This window comes from Podarcis erhardii (assembly GCF_964252035.2).
Source record: "Podarcis erhardii genome assembly, chromosome: 11".
Lineage (NCBI taxonomy): Eukaryota > Metazoa > Chordata > Lepidosauria > Squamata > Lacertidae > Podarcis > Podarcis erhardii.
The window spans coordinates 31,504,345-31,528,038 of record NC_138501.1 but is presented as its reverse complement, the minus strand read 5'-3'; the positions used below and the strand labels follow the sequence as shown (position 1 = coordinate 31,528,038).

Here is a 23,694-nt window from a genome sequence, read left to right as displayed (position 1 = left end):
GTTGTTGGCGGCGGAGTCTTCCTGGCTCGAAAAAAGGGGTCACGCTGCGGCTGTTTTGGTTTCTCTTGGGCTGAGCGGGCGGCAGCGTCGCTCTTCCACGCTCGGGAGGAAGGAGGTCCCGGGCGCAGCGGCGCCCCCTCCTCCTCCCACCACGTCATGGGGTCCTCTCCTTCGCGGGAGCAACAGTTCCCGCGCACTCCGTCTCCCACAGACACGCTCGCTCGCTCGCTCGCGCCCGGGTGGGTGGGTGGGGGAGGGCAGCGAGGAGAAGGAAAACTGCGCCGCGGCGGCGGCGACGGCTCTGGGCGCGCGGCCACTAAGCCAGAGGCAAACATCTGCCTGACTTCACAGCAGCCGCTGGCACCGCCGGGACAGACAGGGCCGGTGCGCTCTCGTAAGTGGCACGTTCGCTGCTCGGGAGGGAAAGAAACTTTTAGATGTCGTCGTTGTTTGCCCGCCTTTCTTGCCTTGCTGTGAGGCAGCGGGAGGCGAGTGCCCTGAGGAAGCCGCTGGGAGTGCGGGGCGGCGGCGGCGGCGGCACTGAGGGAAGGGCAGAGGGAGGAACTGGAACTGTTTGCCTCAAGAAGGAAGCGGCAAAGGGCGGGCGAGGAAGCGCGCGCGAGGTCCCTGCGGTTGGCTTTGGGGCTCAGGAGAAGGCGCAGCCTCTCAGCCCCTTCATTCCTCCCGCGGCTGAGCTCGGCGCCGCCAACTTGTGCAGGGACGACGCCCGGGAAGCCCCAGGTCCTCGGGACAAGCAGGCACGTACAGGAGGAGGTCGACTTCCGAGTAATTTCTGCCAAGTGCCTGTGCAGTTGATCGCGCGTGCCTGCCGTTCGCTTCCCCCGCTGGCTAACAACAACCCCGCGTGGAGTTGAGGCGGAGCTCTGGCAAAGAAAGCGAGGGCCGGCCGGCGAGCCCCTCCCTGAGATCTTGCTCGGATGGTTGCTTACATTCCTTCCCCTCTCAGTTTGGCATGCGAGCCTCAGTTCTTGCAGAGGAGCGAGCAGACAGGTAAGGCTGGGGCGCTTCACGTGACCGCAGGAGATGCTGCTTTCCCTTCCAGAAGCTTGCTCTCGTTGCACAAGTTTCGCGTCACTCCCATCTTGCATTGTGCAAGCATCCGGCTAGCATCAAACTGAAACTTTGGCGTCCTGGGAGGGCCAGACCCGAGAGGTTGCTTGGAGTAGAGTCGTCCTCTGTGGGGTGAAGGGAAACTTGCTGCCTTTGCTTTTATTGACCAAGTGATGGGCAGACAATCAACAGGTGCAGCTCCTACTGTATATTTGTGCTTAGAAAAGAACTCCAGTTCTTGCTGATTCTTTATTGGTTTCTCCTGCGGTTGCTAAAAGTGCAAGTCCTCAATCTTTATAAAGAGTCAATCTCTTAAATTTTAAGGGGTCACTCAAGGGAGTTCCACTTGGCACTTTGGTGGGGGTGGGGGGTTCTGAACTCAAGTGTGCAATGCTTCAAACTGTCCAGCACCTGAACGCGGTCACACCAATCCTCTGCTCACCTGTGTGAGGATTGTGTTGACAAATTGCAGACCATGTGCTACTAAGATGGCAACTTTGCATTTATTGTGCATGCAGTAACAGACAATAATAAGACAGGTCTCTGCCCCAAGGAGTTCACAATCTAAAATTTCACCTAGGGGGAAACCTAGAGAATTGGCTTACAGCTAAATATTGTTAATGTGTGTCTTTGGAGACTGTGAACAGTTTTCTCAATGGAAAAGGTAACCACTCAAATCCTGCAAAAGGTGCTCCATAAAGAGAACAAAACCCAAAGGGCTAATACTGCATAGCACAGTGGACGAGAGCACTTCAGTAACAATGAATTCCTGATTTTTGTTTATCCGCCCCCCCCAAAAAAACCTGCGTGAAAGTTCTGCACTAGATCGGGTCACAAACTAGAAGTTTTGTGCTACCACCATAAGGTGCTGGGATGGGGTCAGGATCTCCCTGGTTCAAGTCTATAATCTCAGCCCATGAGCTCACTAGATTGTTTCTCAGCCTCAGCCCCCTCCCCAAATTATGGTGATCGTATTGCAGGATTGATGTATGGATTACTGAGATAATGTACGTGAAGTCTTCTGAAGAGGCTAAATATTGTTACTGTTATTTAAAATGTCATAAATAGAGGTGTCACCAAATTAAATAACCTTCCAGCACATATATACAGGGGAAGCCCCCCCCCATTTATGCATGTTCAATATGTGTGTGACCGCACATACATGCATTGCATCAAACTTGGAAGTGACTCAAAAAGGTCACAAAAACATCACAAAAGGGATTGTGTTTCAAATATATTTCATTTAAACTTAATCTGTTGCCTGATTAATTTGGGGACATCTTTTTTGTTTAGTTTTTAAGTTGACGAATTCATCAGTTCAACTTCACAGTCTGAAAAAATAGTGAGGATTTTTGTTTATGGCTCATAGAAGATGATGGCCCATTTCATATGTTATGATCCACATGTTTAAAGAGCACATGTAGAAGGGCAGGTTCTGGCCGCTGTCTACACCTGTTAACTGAATGTGTGAACAGGACTTCCACACATGCTGCTTTATGTACAATGAGTCTGTTCTGAAGTTCAGTGAAAACACAAATGGGGAGTGAGTGGACCCTGCTGTCATTTCTACCCCTTCCCATCCATTGGTGCATTAATTACATATGAAAAGACTATTGTGTCTAAGTCTGTAATCCTATAATCATGTGCACACTGGCTAGGAAGAAAACCTATTTTCACTGAATGGGTCACGTTTCTAAGTACATATCTGCATTTTCCAGTTTTATAAATTTCATGATTTTTGACCTCTTGATCCAAGTAGCAGTTGTCTGCCCCACGGCAGTAGTTTGTTGTTGTATTTAGTAGAGGAGTTCTGGAGTTCTGAAGGCAAAGTCCTCCTTGTCGTAGGATAATCAAAGGCAGAGGGTAATGACGTTTCTTGTTGAAAGAGCTTGACCGCTGGGCTTTCTGCGTAGTGTATTGTGAGTAAAGTAACGTTCAGGGGAACTAAATAAAGAAAAGAAAAAAGGTATGCCTAGCTGTTGAGAAAAGGCAGCTGCTGTGTCATCTTTTTAAAAGCTTTTTCTGAAAGAGTGGAAGATGTTGTAGACAAGTTGCACAATGGAGTTGAATTAGAAGCCTCCTAATTGTGAGAATGAATTAGGAAAAAGCCAGAAAAAACTGCTTAGATAAATGGTGAGATTACGGTTTTGGAGGCTTTTAGTGTGATATTTATAAGACATGTTGGAAAAAACAAAAGTGTGCCTTGGTGTAGGATAGGCGTATGCGCTAGTTACTTAGCTGCAATCCTATGGATATTTAAGTGGGAGAAACTCCCCACTGAGCACAGCAGGGCTTACTTCTGAGTAAACACAGTTAGAGTTATGCTAGAGAGGTCCTTCTGACATTGAGGTTCTGTAATGCTCAAATACAGCAGCAAAAGAAACGGCAGCATGCCGTCAGGTAGGGTGCTACACAGAATTGCAGTAAATATTGTCCCTTGCCTAAAAGCACTAACATAGAAGATTACCATACAAGAGTTAGATTCAGGTAGGTAACTGTGTTGGTCTGACACAGTCAAAATATATATAAAAATAAATAAAAAATGTCCAGTAGCACCTTAGGGACCAACTATGTTTGTTCTTGGTATGCACACAAAAGCTCATACCAAGAACAAACTTACATTGCAACAACAAACATGTAACAAACATTACATTGTCTCTACATTGCAAGAGTTCGTTATTTAGTTTTGTGCACAGTGAGACTTTGCTGTAATGGACAGCACTCCCCCTCTCACACTACCCAGTGCAGTCCCCTCTTTTCTCCCAAAAGCTGCCCACAAGGGTTGGGGAACCCTTTGGAACAGTATATGCGGTATTGTGCAGATGGCAGCAGTAGGTAGGCAGAGTGGATGGATTGGCAACAAAAAAATGGGTGCCCTGCCCTGCTTCACACTTTCCACTACTGCACCACCAACAATGGATCACACAGACTAGGCTTTGCAATTTCCTGTAAAACGACACTGGTTTATGTCCTTCTCCAGTGCTTGCAAGTTATTACCCAAGTGGCATTTTTAACTTGGTGTGGTTAAATGGATTGAATTTTAGACTTGGGAACCATGGACTCATTAGGTAGTCTTTACCTAGACAGCTTCAGATTCCCACCTACAATTTTGCTATGTTGAGCGCATAGACAAGTCAACAACTGCAATGTGCTTTTGGATATCAAGAGTACTTTGCAACATTAATGATTTGGCATTGAAATATTTTTCCTATCTGGAACTTAAAGTTAACTTTTCTGATGAATGGTCCCTATAATAAAAGGGCATGGGTGGTGTTGTGTTTTTTTAACACACCATGAACTGAACATCCAGGACTGTCACCTAAGTCTAATTAATTACTGCTGTTAACCATAATTGATTCAATTAATCACTTCCTGGCTTTTGAAACTTCAGAATTTTAATTGTAACTTGTCACTTGGAAAGGATGCATGCAATCTTTGTTAGAATAATTTTCACACAGATACAAATTCATATACACTACCAGCTTTACTTTGTCACTAGAAGATGAACCATGGAATTAAAAAAAACAACACTCGTTCACTGTATATCACTAGTATTTCAGTGACTTCAGCTGAGTAACTGAATTATAAACCTTTGCTTTGCTCCCATTCTTTCATTTTCAAGTGACTCCACTGTGTACATGAAGCTGCTCCACTGGACTGTCGCTAGTCCAGCAATATCTGTTTGTAACTGAATCTCCAGGGTCTATCTCAGCTCAGAAGCCTGACATCTTTTTAACAGGAATTGCCAGGGATTTAACATGGATCCTTCTGCATTCAAAGCATGTCCTACCACTGAGCTGTGGATTGCTTCTTAATGCCCCTATAGCTGTGCTTTTAATAGCAGCTTAATGTGCACACATTAGCAGGTGATAAAGTTTCTCCATGTTGTTAAAAAGCTTTGCCTGATGATTTTGCACATCAAACACAAGAGCAGATTAGGTTGTTTTTCTTCTGCTGCTCAGTTCCTAGCTATGAACAAAAGTAGAAAAAGATTTCAGTTCATTTGTGGTAAGTGGTAAGATGTAGCTGGATACTTCTTGTATGATAATTTGAACTTTAAGTAAATCTTAATTACTGTAAACCTCATCTTAAAAAAGAACTGCTATTATAGCCCGTAGCTTGGATGCTAATTACATTTTTGCTGTTGTCTGCTAACATCCCTATGTTCTGACCTACAGCACTGACACACTCAGTTTCCATTGCCAATTTTTTTTTCCAAAGGAAGGATTGAGCTGAATAAAGTTGCACACAGTCTTTGTAAGCAAAGAACCTAAATTTGCAGGAAAGTCATATTTGTCATTTGCAGATCTTAACTGTACTCTTTGGCTTTGCACTATTTGAAATCTGTATGCTTAACAATCTAGGGTTACAGTCCTGTACAATGGTACCTCGGTTTACGAACTTAATCCGTTCCAGAAGTCCGTTCTTAAACTGAAACTGTTCTTAAACTGAGGCGTGCTTTCCCTAATGAGGCCTCCCATTGTCGGTGCCCTTCCACTGTTCAGATTCTGTTCTTAGACCGAGGTAAAGTTTTCAAACTGGGACACTATTTCCGGTTTTGCAGGGTTTGGAAACTGAATCGTTCTTAAACCGGACTGTTCTTAAACCAAGGTACCACTGTACATACTTCCCTAGGAGTAAGTCCCTGTGACCTCAGTGGAACATACTTCTGGGTAGACATGCATAGAATAGCACTGCCGGGATGGCATTAATGTAGTCACCACTTTTTGAGAACCAGAAGATTTCTCTGAAATAGTGGTGTGTGAAATGAGGAGGGGGAGTAACAAAGTATTACGCAGAGCTGTAACAACAGGGGTGGGAGGGTTGTCCGTGTTTTTTGCCCTGGGTGAAGCCTCCAAAGGGGTGCCATTGAGGCTCCCAACTTTTGTGTGTTTGTACGCAAATGTGTAAGGGACGCGGGTGGCGCTGTGGGTTAAACCACAGAACCTAGGACTTGCCGATCAGAAGGTTGGCGGTTCGAATCCCCGCGACGGGGTGAGCTCCCATTGCTCAGTCCCTGCTCCTGCCAACCTAGCAGTTTGAAAGCACGTCAAAGTGCAAGTAGATAAATAGATACCGCTCCGGTGGGAAGGTAAACGGTGTTTCCGTGCGCTGCTCTGGTTCGCCAGAATCGGCTTAGTCATGCTGGCCACATGACCCGGAATCTGTACACTGGCTCCCTTGGCCAATAAAGCGAGATGAGCGCCGCAACCCCAGAGTCGGCCACGACTGGACCAAATGGTCAGGGGTCCCTTTACCTTTACGCAAATGTGTTTGGTGTGTGTGCCAAACTGGGTCTTCGACCCGGGTGAAATAAAGCCTGGTTTCGCCCCTGGTATTATGCCTCACATTGAACAGGAGGGCTTTTGAGAGTGAGGATGGAACCACACATTGCAAGGGAAACAGGATTCCAAAAGTGGCGCAAGCAAGAGGTGGGTGCTTAATCCTTTCCCAATCTGCTGATTGTATGTTGCGAATGCTTGCCAAGCAATTTTTAATCTCCTGTTCTCAAGCTGGGATTCCAAAACTAGAGACAAACCTGACTGACGGGGGGAAATCAGCCAGTGCTAGGGTTTTTGCAGGTACAAGAGAGTACAGATCTACATCCACTCCAGACATTTAGAACACAGTGACTTCCCCCAAAGAATCCTGCAGTTTGCTAAAGGTGTGTGGAACTGTAGCTCTGTGGGAAGTCAACTATGGTTGCTAAGGTTCTTTGGGAAGCTATGTGCTTTAAATGTATGGTATTAAGGGCAGTTCGAAAGCACCTCAAAGTGCAAGTAGATAAATAGGTACCACTCCGGCAGGAAGGTAAACGGTGTTTCCGTGTGCTGCTCTGGTTCGCCAGAAGTGGCTTATTCATGCTGGCCACATGACCCAGAAGATGTACACCGGCTCCCTCGGCCAATAAAGCGAGATGAGCGCCACAACCCCAGAGTCGGCCACAACTGGACCCAATGGTCAGGGGTCCCTTTACCTTTACCTTTATTAAGGGCTGTAGAACAGGCAGAGGGCCTTCTTGGTACTGGCACCCACCCTGTGGAACCCCATCAGATGTCAAGGAAATAAACAACTATCTGACCTGAAGGTAGCCTTGTTTAGGGAAGTTTTTAATGTTTGATGTTTTATTGTGTTTTTAATATTCTGTTGGGAGCTGACCAGCCAGATGGGTGGGGTATAAAATAATAATAGTAATAATAATTTTATTTATTATGTAGCCAACTAATTCCCACTCCTAGTAGACCTGTTGAGATTAATGGACTCATAAGTTAGTAATTTCCATTAATTTCAATAGGTCTGCTCTGAGTAGGACTAACATTGGCTACAACTGTGAGAACCTTTAGATTGTAAATAAACCGTCCTTCACTTGCTGACACTTCCACAGAAACAACTCCCTCCTTTTTTGACAGATATGAATTAAATTTGTAGGTGTGTCTGTCTCTCTTAAGGAGAGCGTTTTATGGGCAATTTGCTCTGTACATGTGTGACTGCGTTTGACACCCCCACCCACCCCCAATGTACACACACAGTGTGTTATGGTAATGCTGGCACAAACCTTATGGGTGCAGCTCTTGCATGTGAAAGAGTATCCATAGGGTGGAACAGAACCGTCAGCGTGTTTGCCTGCTTGTTTCCATTGACTGACCACACCATGTACCGTATTTAAAGCACTGTTACACCACTTTCAACAATTCTTTGCTTCCCCCAAAGAATCCTGGCAACTGCAGTTTGTCAAGGCTGCTGAGAGTTATTAGGAGGCCTCTCATAGAGCTACAGTTCCCAGCATCCTTAACCAACTGCAGTTGCCAGGATTCTTTGGGGGGAAGCCTATGAAGTGGTACAAAAGTGCTTTAAGCATGGATGGAGAGCTAGATAAGGATATGAATATGCTCACGGGCCTCCTATTCCTTTTAATCGCTCTGCCAAGATTCAAGCGTGCATTTGGATGAGGGTGAGAGAAAAATTCAGTCTTCCGTATGCCCTGTGATCATTCTCTGTGCCCATTTGTCAGGGGATCAGGTCCTTTGTCAGTTTGTTTAATTTATAATTGGGGGACAGTTCTAAATATTTAAAACCTTCTTTCCTTCTGTTTGTAAACCGAGTGAACAAGCAGGACCTTCAATAAAATGTTGTAGGGTGGCATCTTCAAATATCTGAAGGGCTGTCACATGGCAAGCAAGCAAGCAAGCTTGTTTTCTGATGATCTAGGGGGGTAGGACCCAAACTCATGTATTCAAATGAAAGGAGGTTCCAACTAAACATTGGGAAGAACTTTATGATGGTAAGAACTGTTGGACAGTGGGAACGGACTACCTCCTTCATTGGAGAAGTTTTTAAACAGATGTTGGATGGTCGTTTGTCAGGGATTCTTTAGCTGTGATTCCCGCATTGTAGGGGGGTGCATTAGATGACCCTTGGGATCCCTTCCAACTCTCCAGTTCTATGATTCAATGAATCCGCTTGCTTTGGGTTGCAGCCAGAGAGCCACACTGCCTTTCAGGATACTTCATTCCATTACCACCCCCCTCTGGTTTTCCACATCACAAAGAATCTGGCAGCATTCTGTGGCCATTAAGTATTCGTAGTCCTCAACAGGCTGATTTTGAGCCACTTCCCCAATTTTTAAAAATACATTTGCAAATGTTAGAGTTTCTCAATAACCTCCCTTAAGTGTGCGGACGTTGCTATTTTGGCAACGTAAAAAAAAGGCATTTGGAGAATAGAGTTCACTGTTCCTATATATGATTGACTGTCTGAAGGAATTAAGGGATATGTTGCAGAAGAAAATTCTTAACTGTTAATTAGTTGATTATCTGAATGAAATTGCCCAGTTGACCATTTGAAGGAATTAAGGGACAACTTAATCATTAATAATGGAAATGAACCAAGAGACTGTTGTAGCCATGGCAGTAATCTTTTCCTATAGTTAATTGAATATTGCAAATTGATTTATGATCATGAAGGTTTAATTAGATTTGAGTAGTGGAAACAAGAAAATAGATTCATATTTTGTCTCAAGGAGGCTGAAAACTAGACAGCAAAAGCAAGCAAGGATGTAAATTATAGTTCTTAATTTAAAGGAAATGTTTTTTTTTGCAACAGGATATTTTAAAAATGTTTTAAAATATTTTTGCTGATATTTTAAAATATTTATTGTAAACTGCTTTATATTACAATCAAGTGGCATATAAAGTTTGTTGAAATAAAATAGGCGCACAACATGGTTTCTTCCTGCTCTTCTTATACCCCATAACTTATGATTTCTGTTTCTCTTCTTATTTTTTATTTTTGTGTGTGTTTTCAGCACTAAACAAATAATAAACATTTTAATAATAATAATAATAATAATAATAATAATAATAATAATGCAATGTTAAATTTAAAAGTTAAGATTTAATGTTAGCATGGTGTCAGCTTGTGCAGGTAACTGTGACAGAAGGAAACTTTAGTCTAAGACAAGCCGTATACTTTTTTTTATTTGTCTAGGGAAGGGTGAAGAAAAAAATTCTAAAAGCTGTCTCATGCAACATAATCCATCATGCTCCTTGAAACACCAAAACAAAGATACTAATGATAGGCTGCCAGGTTGAAATTCCAGTGCGAGTCGCAGAGAAGTTGAAGTATCCAAAAAAATAGATGCTTGTTTCTAAAAGGCATAAATGTTATGTGGTATTGACCAAATGATGAGGAAGCAGTATTTTTCAAGGCTGCTGTGTGTACACACTTTCCTAAGAGTAAGCTCCATTATACTCAGTGAGACTTATGAGTAGATGTGCGCAATTCAGAAAGTAGAAAACTGGATTGAATGAAAAGTCACAGTTGCTGGAAAGTTTAGAAGCGTGTTCTATACTGTTATACAAAGCTAATGAAAACAGAGAACACTGAGGTATTGCCTAAAGCATCGCAGCACCACCCCAAGCATGTTTACTCAGAAGCAGTGACTCCCACTGAGTTCAGTTGGACTTAATCCCTGTTAAGTGTGTTTAGGGTTGCAGCCTTCTTGGCTGATAATTAGTTGGAGATTTTTCAATCCATAGTGTTCCCACAGTGGCTGACCATATGCCCATGGAAAGCCTTCAAGTTGGACATGAGTGCAACAGCACTCGGCCCACATGCAATTCCCAGCAACTGGTATTCAAAGATAGCTTTGACTTCCATGAATTTGTCCAATCTCTTTTTAAATCATCCAAGTCGCTGGTTATCGCTGACCTACTGTGGAAGCGAGTTCCATAGTTTAGCTGCAGTGCATTAAGTACTTTCTTTTATATATCCTGGAACTTCCAGCGTGGATGTCCATGATTTCTAGCGTTACAAAAGGGAGAAAAACTTTACTCTACCCACTTTCTACATAATTTTCTAAACTTCTGTTATGTCACTTTCCCCTCACCTTTTCTCAAACTGAGAAGCCCCAATCCTGCAGCCTTTCCCCATAGGAGAGTTGCTCCATCTTATTATTATTTTTTGCCCTTTTCCAAACTCTTTCCAGTTCCACAGTACTGCTTTTTAGGGATGCTGGTGGCACTGTGGGATTCGGAGGTTCGAATCCCTGTGACGGGGTGAGCTCCCGTTGCTCGGTCCCTGCCCCTGCCAACCTAGCATTTCGAAAGCACATCAAAGTGCAAGTAGATAAAGAGGTACCGCTCCGGCGGGAAGGTAAACGGCATTTCCGTGACCTGCTCTGGTTCGCCAGAAGTGGCTTAGTCATGCTGGCCACAAGACCTGGAAGCTGTACGCCAGCTCCCTCGGCCAATAAAGCAAGATGAGCACCGCAACCCCAGAATTGGTCACAACTGGACCTAATGGTCAGGGGTACCTTTACCTTTAACCAGAAATGTACACAGAACTCCAAATGGGGCCACACCATAGATTTGTATAATGCCATTATAGTAATGGCAGTTTTATTTTCAATTCCTTTCCTAATGATCCCTAGCATGGAATTTGCCTTTTTCACAGCTACCACACACTGCGTCAACATCTTCATCGGCTATCCAGTCTGACCTCAAGGTCTCATTCCTGGTCAGTCATCGCCAGTTCAGACCCCATGAACATGTGACTTTAAGGTTTTTTGCCCCAACGTGCATCACTTTTCATTGAATTCCATTTGCCATTGTACTGCCCATTCACTCAATTTGGAGAGATCCTTTTGAAGCTCTTTTTACCATCTCCTTTTGTTTTAATGACCCTGAACAATTTAGTATCATCAGCAAATATGGTGACCTTGCTACTCACTCCTAACTCTAGATCATTTATGAACAGGTTAAAGTTGCAATGCCAATCCTTGAAGGACTCCACTCTCACTTTCTCTCCATTTGGAGAACTGTCCATTTGTTCCTACTCTCTGCTTCCTGCTACTTAACCAATAACCGATTCACAGAAGGACTTCTATTATTCCATGACGGCTAAGCTTACTCAGGAGTCTTTGATGAAGTTCCTTGTTGAAAGCTTTTTGAAAGTCGAAGCACACCTTGCCTCATCACAATCCGTGTGCTACTTCATGTAAAAACATAGAAATGTCTTTGTTGCACCATACAGTAAAATGTAGGCCAGAGCCATTGTCCACATGATGTATTTATGTATTTGAAGTCTAAAAGCTATTTCCCAAAGTAGAGTTCACAGTGGCATTCAAAATTCAGATTGTTATGTCAGTGCAGGAAACTATTTTAAGACATCTTAACCCCCTTTTTCTTTGACCTTGACAGAAAGAAGTGTTTTTCCTTCATACTTGCATAGAATGGCTGCATACTTGAAAAGAGAGATTGGTCTAGAGCAGAGCTGATACAAATATGGGAAAGAACTATTTGGATGTAACCCATCAGTTTACATGGTGACTGGAAAGTATCCTGCAATCCAGCACAAAGGGAACAGGATACAGAGAGATACAAAAGGTAGGTCTACAAATGCGGTGGGTCTAAACTCTCTAGAATCCTCTTTGAAACTGAAGCTGGGATATTGAAACATCAGACAGCTTTCCGGGTCATGTGGCCAGAATGACTATACCACTTCTGGTGCAACGGGTCACTGTGACGAGTGCCCAGGGCGCACGAAACACTGTTTACCTTCCTGCTGCAGTGGTACCTATTTATCTACTTGAACTGGTATGCTTTTCAACTGCTAGGTTGGAAGAAGCTGGGACAGAGCAACAGAAGCTCACCCTGTCACATGGATTCAAACAAAAAATGCCCAGGTGCCAGGATAGCACCTGATGTTTCCACCATCTGGAGGTGCATGCCTGGGGATCCTTGGATCTTGACTGTTTTCCCACACTAGCAACACATCTTATAAAATTCTCTCTGTTATATTTTATCTGCACAATCAGAATGTATTTCAGGAACCAAAAAGCTGTATTGAAAAATATGACTTTCAAGCCGCCTGGCCCCAAAACTAAACATTATGTTTTGGTGAGGCTAACCCTGGTTTAAGGAGCCATTTGGCACCTAGCTGAGTTTCTAACACTGCTTCTGTCTGCTGCATGTTGCTTTTCTTGAAATGAAACCAGCATGTCCAGACTCATGACAGCAGGAATAAACCTGTTTGGGGGTGACTCAGAGATGTTTGGAAACAACAGGAAGGCGAGCTAACAGGTTTGAATTTTGTTGGCCCATTGTGAGTAAACACGCAATTAGGAGAGGAAAGTAGCTATGTGGAGGCTTCTTGTTAACTGAAAGTTAGCTCTATAAGCAGAACCCCTTATAGTGCTGGTATATTGCCTTTACATGGAAGTTTCCTGTGTCCAGTTCTGCATTGGGAACTCCAGAATGCTTACAGCCTGTGCAGTGAGCCATTCATGCAGGGAGGAAAGAGTGTATGACTCAATTTCCTTTGTTTTGTATAAATCCTAACAGGGAAAGGCCCAAACTATAGGCTTCCTCAGCCCTCAGCCCTTGGTAAACTTGCACAACTACAGCACAAGCATATTAGTCATGCCCTTGAAATGAATAAAATTGGGTAGGCCAAGGAAGCAAAAGAACCATAATGGTAATAATGAAATTGGAAGATGACATGCTTAGCTCTAGTGTTGCGAGGCTTTCATGTTAGTATTGTCAACCCCTGAGTGTCAGTGTTGAGACCTTGTAAAGGCAACAGAATGTAAAAAGTGAGATAAGCCCAGTCCTAGCTTGAAACAAGGCCTTGTGTATGTACTGTATATATGCAGAAGCATCTCCAGGTAATTAGGTATCTCCGTAGACCTGGAATAAACAAGACAAATTTATAATTTTTAGCAAGGATTTGATAATCCTTTAGCACTTCTTCTCCTCTCCCATATAAATTGCATTCTAAATGTGGCAGGGAGAAAAGACATGAAACTTTCTTTTGGCAGCATGACTGAAATCCATAAAACTGCTATAGACACAAGCAACATGAAATTTGCAGTAGATTTGCTTTAATCATTGTAGTTCTTTCATGCTCTCCTTTTCCTCAAATAAGGACAAGTTAATTCTTGCTTGTTTATATAAACAAGAGATGCATGAAGCCTTGTCACACACACACACACACACACACGGATAACCTGTACATTTGCACAAAATGTTTTGTGCTTCATTTGTGGGGGTGTGCAACTACAAGAAATCTTGCCTGGTACCAGTTGGGCTATTTAAAGATTTGTGACTCAGCTGAGGTGATAATTTGATTAAAATACTTTAATGTCACTTAGCACCTCTTGCCCAGAAAAGTATCTAAGGTGTAAATGCCTGTTTACATCATGCAGTGTGTTTCAAACTTACGTGAGAAAACAGATGGAATCCTTCAAAGAATGAGAGCCATCTTATAGCCCAACCCTACGTAGGTCTACTCAAAGTAAGCCCTATTTTGTTCAGTGAGGATTACTTACAAGTAAATGTGCTTTCAGCCCAACCCTACAAATGTCTACTTAGAATATGATCTACTGTGCATGGTGCGGTTTACTCACAGGTAAATACAGTGGTACCTCTGGTTGCGAATGGGATCCGTTCCGGAGGCCCGTTCGAAACATGAAAAGAACACAACCCGCAGTGGCGCGTCTGCGCACGTGCGGGTTGCGATTCACTGCTTCTGCGCATGTGCGTGATGTCATTTTGTGCTTCTGCGCATACGCGAGCAGTGAAACCCGGAAGCAACCCTTTCCAGTACTTCCGGGTCACGGCGGGACGTAACCTGAAAGAACGTAACATGAAGCGGACGTAACATGAGGTATGACTGTAGGATTGCATTCTTAGGCTTCAATCCTATCCTTCCTTACCTGGGAATAAGATCAATTGAACACATTCATCTTCTGAGTTTATTTAGCATGTAAGGTGGGCTAGTCCACCTCCCAAATCTCTTTCCTATTGATCTCCACAAGTTGGGGGCAACTTTGCAAATGAGGAAAAGATAAGAAGAGCCTTGCTCAATTAGGCCAAGGGTCCATCTGGTCCAGCATCCCATTCTCACAATGGCTGACTTGATGCCTATGGGAAACCCACAAGCAGGACCCGAGTGCAACAGTCCCTTCCCTTCCTCTAATTCGCAACACATGGCATTCAGAGGCAGACTGCCTCTTGACAGTCAAGGTAGAACATAGTCATTGTGGCTAGTAGTCTTACTTTCCATGAATTTGCTTTATCCTTCTATGGATCCATCCAAGTTGGTGGCCATCAGTACATCTTGTGGTAGCAAATTTCATAGTTTAACTATGTGATTTATGATGAAGTGCTTCCTTTTGTCTGCCCTGAATCTATCAACGTTCATCTCTGTCTACATGCATAATCACACCAAAGAAGAGGCAAGTGACACATTCTAGTCAGGCAAAAACACTTGGGGTCAAGTGAGGGGGACAGACAGAGAGGTCTAGAGGGCCATATTTGCCTCCACCCTACACACCTGAGGTTCCTCACTCCTGTACTAAACACAGAAGGTTCTGATGCAAACCAGAAAACTAGTGCCTCTCATTTTGAAAGGCCAACTGCTAAGTAGCAGATCAAGAACAGTGTAGACCCTCATTCTGTGGCTGATTAGAGATTGTGAGTTTGGAGTTAGCATGATCTCATGCATCACATAAAACCTTTGGAGAAATTGCAGCTCAATCATTATGGTTTTCCAGCACACCAGGGTTTCTGAAGATGGTGCTGTGTTTAGAATATTTTGCCTTGTAGTTAAAACTCAGCCTTCTGGGGTTTAGAAAACGAGGCAGCCTGCTAGTCCACATGATGTTAGCTACAAGCAAATATATGGCTATATCCAACACTTATTCTGGAGCTATTCAGAAATTATGTTGGTTCACCGTTTATGTATTCATCAGTCTGTTTGAGGGCAAAGCTCTCAATTTGTAATGGGTTTTGCATAATAAAGACTGTACAATGCACCCACTGTACAGTATTTGCTGAGCAAGGCATCGTGTTGCCAATCTCTGTGCATGTGTATCCTCTGCTGACGGTGTGTTTCTGAACTGTCTCTTTCAACAAATCTGTGAGGAGCTAACCCAGCTGCCTGGTGTTTCCCTTGCTGCTGACCGCATGCCCAGGCACTTGATGTGAGAGGACTCCTTTTCACAAGAAAAGGAATTCTTGAGGCTCCAGCCTTTATGCATAGTTCCATTTAAAAGCAGAGGGTTTGGCATCCTCAGTATGTTTCATCTAACAATAAATGTTTCCCGGCAGTGTTGCTGCTAAAAGCAATATATTTGGGTGTGGATCATTTCATGCCTTTGTTTTATTGTTTACAGTAAAAAAAATACTGGGTTTTAGGAGCACCCGGCGTTGTGTTGTCCCCCACCCCACAAATACTTCATGAAGTTGAAATATTGGCACAATTTTTATTTATTTATTTACTGAATTTATATACCGCACTATACCTGCAAGTATACCATTCATCTGTTGCCCCACATGGCTGATTTTACAAAGCAGTTATCTGTTAATGCTGTGATGTCCTTCAGCAACAAATACCCCTGAACTTATAGAAAAATAATATATGGGATGCAGCCATTTCTGAGCGTCTCACCAGACACAGAAGGGCTATTAAAAGCATAATGAATAGAGACAGCTTCCAAGAAACATGGACCCCTTTCTTTAACTATTATAATGTCAAAAATCAAAACCTTCTTATACCAACTGCTCAGTTTTCTCAGTGGACGGGTTACATTAAGTAATATTTTTGATGTTGAGCATGTAAGTGTATGTCTAGAGACAATGGATAAAACAAAAACCAACAGATGTGCTGCTGGATAAGTGTTTAATGGTTCTTGTATTTGTTAAAAACAACAACAACCCAAAATTGTTTTAAAAATATGCACGTTGGCACATAAAAAGGAAAAGTCTTATTATTAAGGAAATGGAGAAGAAAAGTAAACCCAGATCAAAACTGTACAAAAGCACAATATGTTAAAAATAGCAGGGTTTTAAAATACTGCAGTGGAGGGAAAACACAACAAATAACAACTGTAATCTTCACTAATCAATTTATATAGCAGGGGTAGCCAATGTGGTGCCCCCCCCCCGATGTTTTAGACTACCACCAGCCCCAGTCAGCATGGCCAATGATGAGTTGTAGCAGGAGAAAGGTACTGGCTTTTCTACCAGGGATGGAGAACCTGTAGTTTTCCAGGAACTGTTGGATTCCAACTCCCATAAGCCCCAGCCATCATGGTCAGCAGTGATGGGATTGTGCGGCCCATCCCTGATATATCCACAAAAAGTAATGGTAGACGTGCTGGCCATTAAAAGCATCTTCAGATGCAGTGTGGGAGGTGGCAGGTGTTCCTGTGAGGTGCTGTGCAGATTTCAGGTTGCCTCTTGTGAAAGAGAAATGCATTGTGGCCATTTTAGTTGGCCTACTAAGGGTATTGCGCTAATACAGATTTTGATTATTCACCATTCTTCTTTGTGAAGAGCTGGCCTATTTTACCCATTTCTTCTGAAGTTTTATTCAATGCATCAGCAAAATCCTTTGTGCTACCTATGTAGATGTTCCCCCAAACTGGTAAAATTTTAACTGTGACATTCAGCCTCCAGAGTACCAAATCTCATTCTCTTTCTTGCTTCTCCAGCAATAGCACCAGCAACACTGTTGAGAGGGGTCTAAGGAGGCTCCCTGTCAAGTGTAACTTTCATCACTGAGAAGGACAGGGCAGGGAGGAGCCACAGTGGAGGAGCCTAGTTTCTGCTTCAGTCTGTCAAATCAGTGAGCACATCACTAGTTCAGCATAGTAGCCCCAGCAGATGTGGGTGGCGCTGTGGTCTAAACCACTGAGCCTCTTGGGCTTGCTGATCGGAAGGTTGGTGGTTCGAATTCCCGCAATGGAGTAAGCACCCATGTCTCTGTCCCAACTCCTGCCAACCTAGCAGTTCGAAAGCATGCCAGTGCATGTAGATAAATAGGTACCACTGTGGCAGGGAAGGTAAACGATGTTTGCGTGCACTCTGGCTTTCATCACGGTGTTCCGTTGTGCCAGAAGTGGTTTAGCCATGCTGGCCACATGACCCAGAAAGCTGTCTGTGGACAAACGCCGGCTCCCTTGGCCTGAAAGCGAGATGAGCGCCACAACCCCATAGTTACCTTTGACTGGACTTAATTGTCCAGGGGTCCTTTACCTTTTTACCTTTTTAGTAACCCCAGCAGTAATTATGACAGCTGATACTTCATTTCATTTACTGGTCGGACTTGGGATTCAGGAAACAAAGTTTTGTGTAAAGTTAATGAATCATATTTAGTTGGTGATGGTTTGAGATGATTGTAAGGAGCTGTAGAAGCATCCCATTAGAGCTGCAGTCTTGTCAGTGTTTGTCTCATATTTGAAAAATATAGAATTGTGTTTAATTCCCTGCCTGTATCTTCTTTCTTTTCACAGGATGAAGAGACATAAATGCTCCTCTAATTATCCAACAAGACGGCATCTCTTGATCTTGTTTTTAACAGCGTGGCTGCTCTTGCTGCTGAAACTTCTCAGAGTTGAGCTGCTCCCTCACAAAAATATTTATTTTGTAGAACCTTTTTTAAGCACCTCATCATTTGTGAAAAACAAATACACATTTCCCCAAAAAGACACCCAGTATGAGATTAACTGTTCCTCCATATACAATCAGGATCCTGTGGAGATTGGGAAATCTTTAGAGATAAGGAGACAATCCATTATCGATTTAGATGATGACGATGTTGTAACAATGACTAGTAACTGTCAGCTGTACCGTGCAATTAGAGGATATCACCTAAAGCCCGTCTCTCTGGAAGAGGAAAAATTCCCATTAGCTTATTCTCTGGTTGTTCATAAAGATGCAATAATGGTTGAGAGGCTCATCCATACAATATACAGCAGTCAAAATGTTTACTGTATCCATTATGACAAAAAGTCCTCTAGCACTTTTAAGAATGCTTTGGATAATCTGGCCAAATGTTTCCCCAATATTTTCATTGCGTCCAAATTGGAGGTGGTGGAATATGCCCATATTTCAAGGCTCCAGGCAGATTTGAATTGCTTATCTGATTTGCTTAAGTCCTCCATCCCATGGAAGTATGTAATCAATTTATGTGGCCAAGATTTTCCTCTGAGATCAAACTTTGAGCTGGTGTCTGAATTTAAGAAATTAAATGAAGGAAACATGCTGGAGACAACCAAACCGAGTAGCAGTAAAAAGGAACGATTTACCTATCACTACGAACTTCAGAAAATGCCTTATGACATGAAGATGCCTGTGAAAACCAATATCTCTAAGGACCCGCCACCCCACAATATTGAAGTTTTTGTAGGCAGTGCCTATTTTGTGTTATGTCGAGCTTTTGTACAGCATGTCCTAGAAAGTTCCATTGCTCAAGATTTTTTTGAATGGTCAAAGGACACTTATTCGCCCGATGAACATTTCTGGGCAACCCTTGTTCGCGTTCCTGGAGCACCTGGAGGGATTTCAAGGACAGCTCAGGATATCTCAGATCTTCAGAGCAAAACTCGTTTAGTAAAATGGAATTACCTTGAAGACCATCTCTATCCTCCCTGTACTGGTACACATCTCCGTAGTGTGTGCATCTATGCAGCTGCAGAATTGAGGTGGCTTATAAACTATGGGCACTGGTTTGCTAATAAATTTGACTCAAAAGTGGACCCGGTTTTAATAAAATGTTTGGCAGAAATGCTTGCAGACCAGCAGAAAGAATGGGTTGAGTTGTCTTCTGAAAAACTTTTTATGCACAGGACATTTACAGATGTCTCATAACAATATAGCATACCTATGGTTGGACTTCTGCCATTTTTTAAAATGTGGAATTGCTGGATCGAGCCATATCACTCCTTGGAATACCTCCTGAAAGCATCTCTCTGATCCGTCTCAGTGGAATTCTAGTACACTGCTAATACGTGCAATTAAATGCAAGGCTTGTTTAGATGCTTGGAGTAGAGGTAGGGTCGTGGGAAGTGAGAGGCACTCTACAGCAATTCAAAAGACCAAGAAGGGCCCTGGCTTAATCCCGTGGTTCTCAATACTTTTGAACTCGGCACCCCTTTACAAATTTACTCTGCTTTCTGCCACAGTGAAACCCAAATCGTTGACCAACACAAGATGGTTCTTGCATGTTGTCATGTGTGTGATACAAGGATCTATAGACAAGGAGTACCAATCCAAATCCAGCATTAGAAGAAAAAAGAAGAGGACAGCACTGAGCACGCCTACTCCAAACTATGTGCAGGGACGCATAGGTGAAACAAAGCAACCGCTATTTCCAAATCAGGTTAGGATGGTGATGTACTGTAGAACAGTCACATCCACAAATTGAATGAAGCTCAGTCCCCTGCTAGGGTCATTCTACCCACCCAGGTCTTTGCTATTGACTGTAGGAAAAGCGCCACATCTTTCTCTTAAATTCACCCCCTCCAGGTGGAGAACACCTCATTGGTTGATAAATGCTGGCTTAACCCATATAAGGCACTGTGTCAGATTCTGCTCATGATTATGCCTATACTGAGCCTTCATTATTTTTTACTTCATGTGGTCATTTGACTATTCCTATGCAAAGTGATTGTAAAATGTCACCAAATCAATTGCCTCTTTGTTAAACTTCTGTGCCATGCCTCTGATAGATGATGTTATTATTTAAGCTGTTGTGTCCTTCGAAGCTGGCTGAGTAGCTTTGGAATAGTGTTTCCTGGTGCTCATGCTCCTTCTGAGCATGCTATCTACAAGGTGGTCAAAAAAGATGCACAGCACAGTACAGTGGTACTTCTGGTTATGAACTTAATTCGTTCTGGAGGTCCGCTCTTAACCTGAGGTACCACTTTAGCTAATGGAGCCTCCCACTGCCGCCGCACAATTTCTGTTCTCATCCTGGGGCAAAGTTCTTAATCCGAGGTACTACTTCCGGGTTAACAGAGTCTGTAACCTGAAGTGTTGTAACCCGAGGTGTTTGTAACCCGCGGTACCACTGTATAGTACAGTAAAATGTTTAAATCGTAGTCTAACGGTGAGGTTCTTGTAGTGAGCATCTCTTTGAGCCAACTTGTATATATATAATTCAGCATGCATCTTCCCTGTGCAATAATAATTCTTGCCCAGAACTTGTACAAGTGTTTTATTTCATGACATGATATACTTGTAACTGTTCAGGTATGGGGGATACAGGTATCTCTCTTCTAGCTTCTGCAACCATTGCTGGAAATCCAGCATGCAAGCTGCAGTTTGACTTTTAAATGTAATTCCCTTACTAGCACTGTTACTGTTACTGAGATTCGATGTGTGAGATAGCGCACCACTGTCATGGGCATCTGTTAAGACGGTGCATGGGAACATCGCTGATGACAAGATTCACTTCTTAGCCAAGTCTGTGAAAATCTTGTTAGGAGTTCTTAGTGTTTAGTTTATTTTTGCGTACTGTTTTTATACAGAGTGCTTATATAGTCAAAAGTTGCATACAGGAGCAAGTATTCCTTCTCCCCTGCTTTATCCTTGTTTCTTTGAAAGATATACGCTCCCCTCTCATTTTTACCTGTCTCATCAAAGGATCCTCCCTCCATCAAAGTTACTTCTTTCTCCATTGTGTTCATTTAGGTTTCTTGGATTAACTTAATAGCCTTGTACTATGTTTCCTGTAATGTAGGTGCAGGATCTGGTCTAGGAAAAACATAGCAATAAGGATGAAGTTACTCCCATTTTTAACAGCAATAATAATTATCTATAACAGGCATAGGCAAACTCGTCCCTCCAGGTGTTTTTGAGACTACAATTCCCATCATCCCTGACCACTGGTCCTGTTAGCTAGGGATGATGGGAATTGTAGTCCCAAAACATCTGGAGGGCTGAGTTTGCCTATGCCTGATCTATATTCTCCGACAAAAAACCCTCTTGTTTTTCTTTAAAACTTACTTGTAAAGAATATAAAAATGAATGTTCACATAAATGTTTTGAAATCCCCACTCTATGATATAATATAGCACCAATATGGATAGTGACAAAAATAGAGTATATGCATAAGACAATCAGGAAATGAAATCTACAACACAGGGAATAAAATAAGTTGTCATACAAGTAAATTATACCATTTATGGATCAATGGTAAATAAGGCATGGTCTGGTGGACACTTTGAAAATAAGGCCTCCAAGAACCAGTGTATGTTACAGAACAATGTGTACAATCTGAGTTCCCTCAACATTTTAAAAAGTGTGTTTGAGAGATAGATAGCTTGCCTAAGAGCAATAACAAATCAATTGGACCCCTAGCTGGAACTGGGGTTTTCCCTTTAAGGTGAAACCTTTCTTTGTATTTTCTTTATCATAATTTTATTTTGGGGTGATTATTAGGCTTTAAAAGCCAAATTAATACAGTTTTCATCTGCTTGTGCCATAATTTTGTGTAGCAATTACTCAATGAGTAATGGTTCATTCTGTCCACTCTTCTTCCAACCCTCCAGGTAGAATATGGTAGCTATTAAAGTACAGTCAATGATGATATTGTTACTGAGATTGAGACAGATCCAGAGCTGTACTGCAACAGACTGGGGTGTTTGTAAACCTTGGAAGGTATGGAAACCAAACAGCCAGGAGTTGGAACATATTCCTTATGAAGAAGAAAAGCGACTATAGAGGTACATGAAAAAGATTTGCAAAATTATGTGTGGTGTGGAGAAACTGTGAAGGTTTTCTCCTATACTAGATTTTGAACCTGGCTGAAACTGATTGGCAGGAAAATCAGGATAGACAAAGGAAATTAAGTTTTTGACACTGCACCTCATTAATTTATGGAACTTGCTGCCACAGTGTGATGTCATGGTCAGTAGTTTAGTTGCCTTTGAAAGGGGATTAGACAAATAAATGAAGCATAAGTCTATCATGGCTATGATGGCTATGGGCACTTTTTAAGAGGAAATAAAGTATGCCAATGAATACCAGGTGCTTCCAGCAAAACCAGGAGAGGACAGTTTCTTGCTTGACACCTCAGCCTAGTCATTGTAGAAAATGAGATGCTGGAATAGATGACTATTGGACTAATCCAGCAGAGTACAACTATGTATAGTGTTACTTAGTGGATCACACGAGAGAGACAGAGAGTACCTTTACAGGAGCGACTTCAGCCACAGTGTCTTAGGTCTGCTTCATATGGATAATAAGCCGGGTGGAGAAATACATGCCACGCCAGCAATTTATTCGAACGGTTTGCCACTGCACACAATGAGCTCACTGTACGAAGCTTTCAGTTTTCAAGAAGCCTCCTGTTACATACTGCTTTTTGCAGGGCCACTCTTGCCCTCCTTCTGTGGCACAAATAGGTTAGAATCTGAGAAACATTTCTGTGTGTGCATTTTTCATGATAAATTGAAGAGGAGGAGGTTAAGTGTACCTTCTCCATGCACCAAATCTCAGCCATTCACATGGCATGAGTTGTACCCAGGTGCCAAGTGACTTGCTGGGGTTGCATTTGGGGAAAGGCAGTACGTTTAATTCTCCCCCTTTTAATTTCTCTTGAAGACGAATAACCTTTTGCACTCAGAGCAGTTGCTTGCATCTGAGGCACATCCCTTGCACTATTAAGCGTACTATGAGGGAAAAGGCAGCAAGCAGCCTCCAAGTAATGGTGCCTACCCTTTGCACAAACAGATCAAGAGGAAATGGAGAGCAGGAGAAAATATCTATTTCCATGCTTTGTTTTCTGAGAGTCCCCAAAGAATTTAGTGCAGCAGGTGCATAGACATAACACAACTTTTACTTTAACTCAAGCATTGGATAAATCAACCAGTATACCGGTAGTTTTCAGGAATTGCTCAGGAGATGGTGAAAGCTATTCATTGCGCAGATGACGACAACCAGGGCTATTCTGCAGGAATTGTGACAAATGGTGGCAGCTTTGAAAATAACACACCTAGTTCTCTCTAAGGAGTGCGTTTTTGTATGTGAGGTGGAGATAAAATGTCAAGCTTCTGAGAATTTTTGTGCTGAGAACATCTTGCTGTTGTGCAGCATTTATTGAACGTTTGCCTTGTTCAGGATTTTACCTGGATATTATTGTGGAAAATAATTGTAAATGCCAAAATAAATCCGATGTAAATGTGATGTTGCCTACAAATGTGACTTGATTTCTCCTCTTGGCTCTTTATACAGGCATAGATAATGGGAGCCCTCACAAAATCAGTGTTTTGTGCTTTCCCAGAATCTACTACTTACGTTCAAATACTAACCCATAAGGTTCCTATCACACTGG

General features: G+C 42.7%; 1 protein-coding gene and 1 long non-coding RNA gene across 4 annotated transcripts in view; both read left to right on the top strand.

Moving 5' to 3' along the window:
- LOC309352665 overlaps positions 1-21,459 on the top strand; it is a 76,396-nt gene extending 54,937 nt beyond the window's left edge. Inside the window, exon 2 of the long non-coding RNA XR_014161406.1 lies at positions 20,406-21,459. This is a non-coding gene — a long non-coding RNA (uncharacterized lncRNA). The remainder of the gene's footprint in view (positions 1-20,405) is intronic.
- Positions 263-21,459, top strand: GCNT4 (glucosaminyl (N-acetyl) transferase 4). 3 transcript variants are annotated; one of them, XM_081881219.1, is made up of 3 exons: positions 269-1,011; positions 11,772-11,957; positions 17,870-21,459. In XM_081881219.1, exon 3 carries the CDS (start codon positions 17,871-17,873, stop codon positions 19,224-19,226), a length of 1,356 nt encoding a protein of 451 aa, XP_081737345.1. In that variant the 5' UTR covers positions 269-1,011; positions 11,772-11,957; position 17,870; the 3' UTR covers positions 19,227-21,459. The 3 variants fall into 3 exon arrangements, with proteins under 3 accessions (XP_081737344.1, XP_081737345.1, XP_081737346.1); XM_081881220.1 differs by lacking the exon at positions 269-1,011 and adding an exon at positions 1,242-1,263; XM_081881218.1 differs by lacking the exon at positions 11,772-11,957 and having other exon boundaries at positions 263-1,011.
- Positions 21,460-23,694: the final 2,235 nt, after the last annotated feature.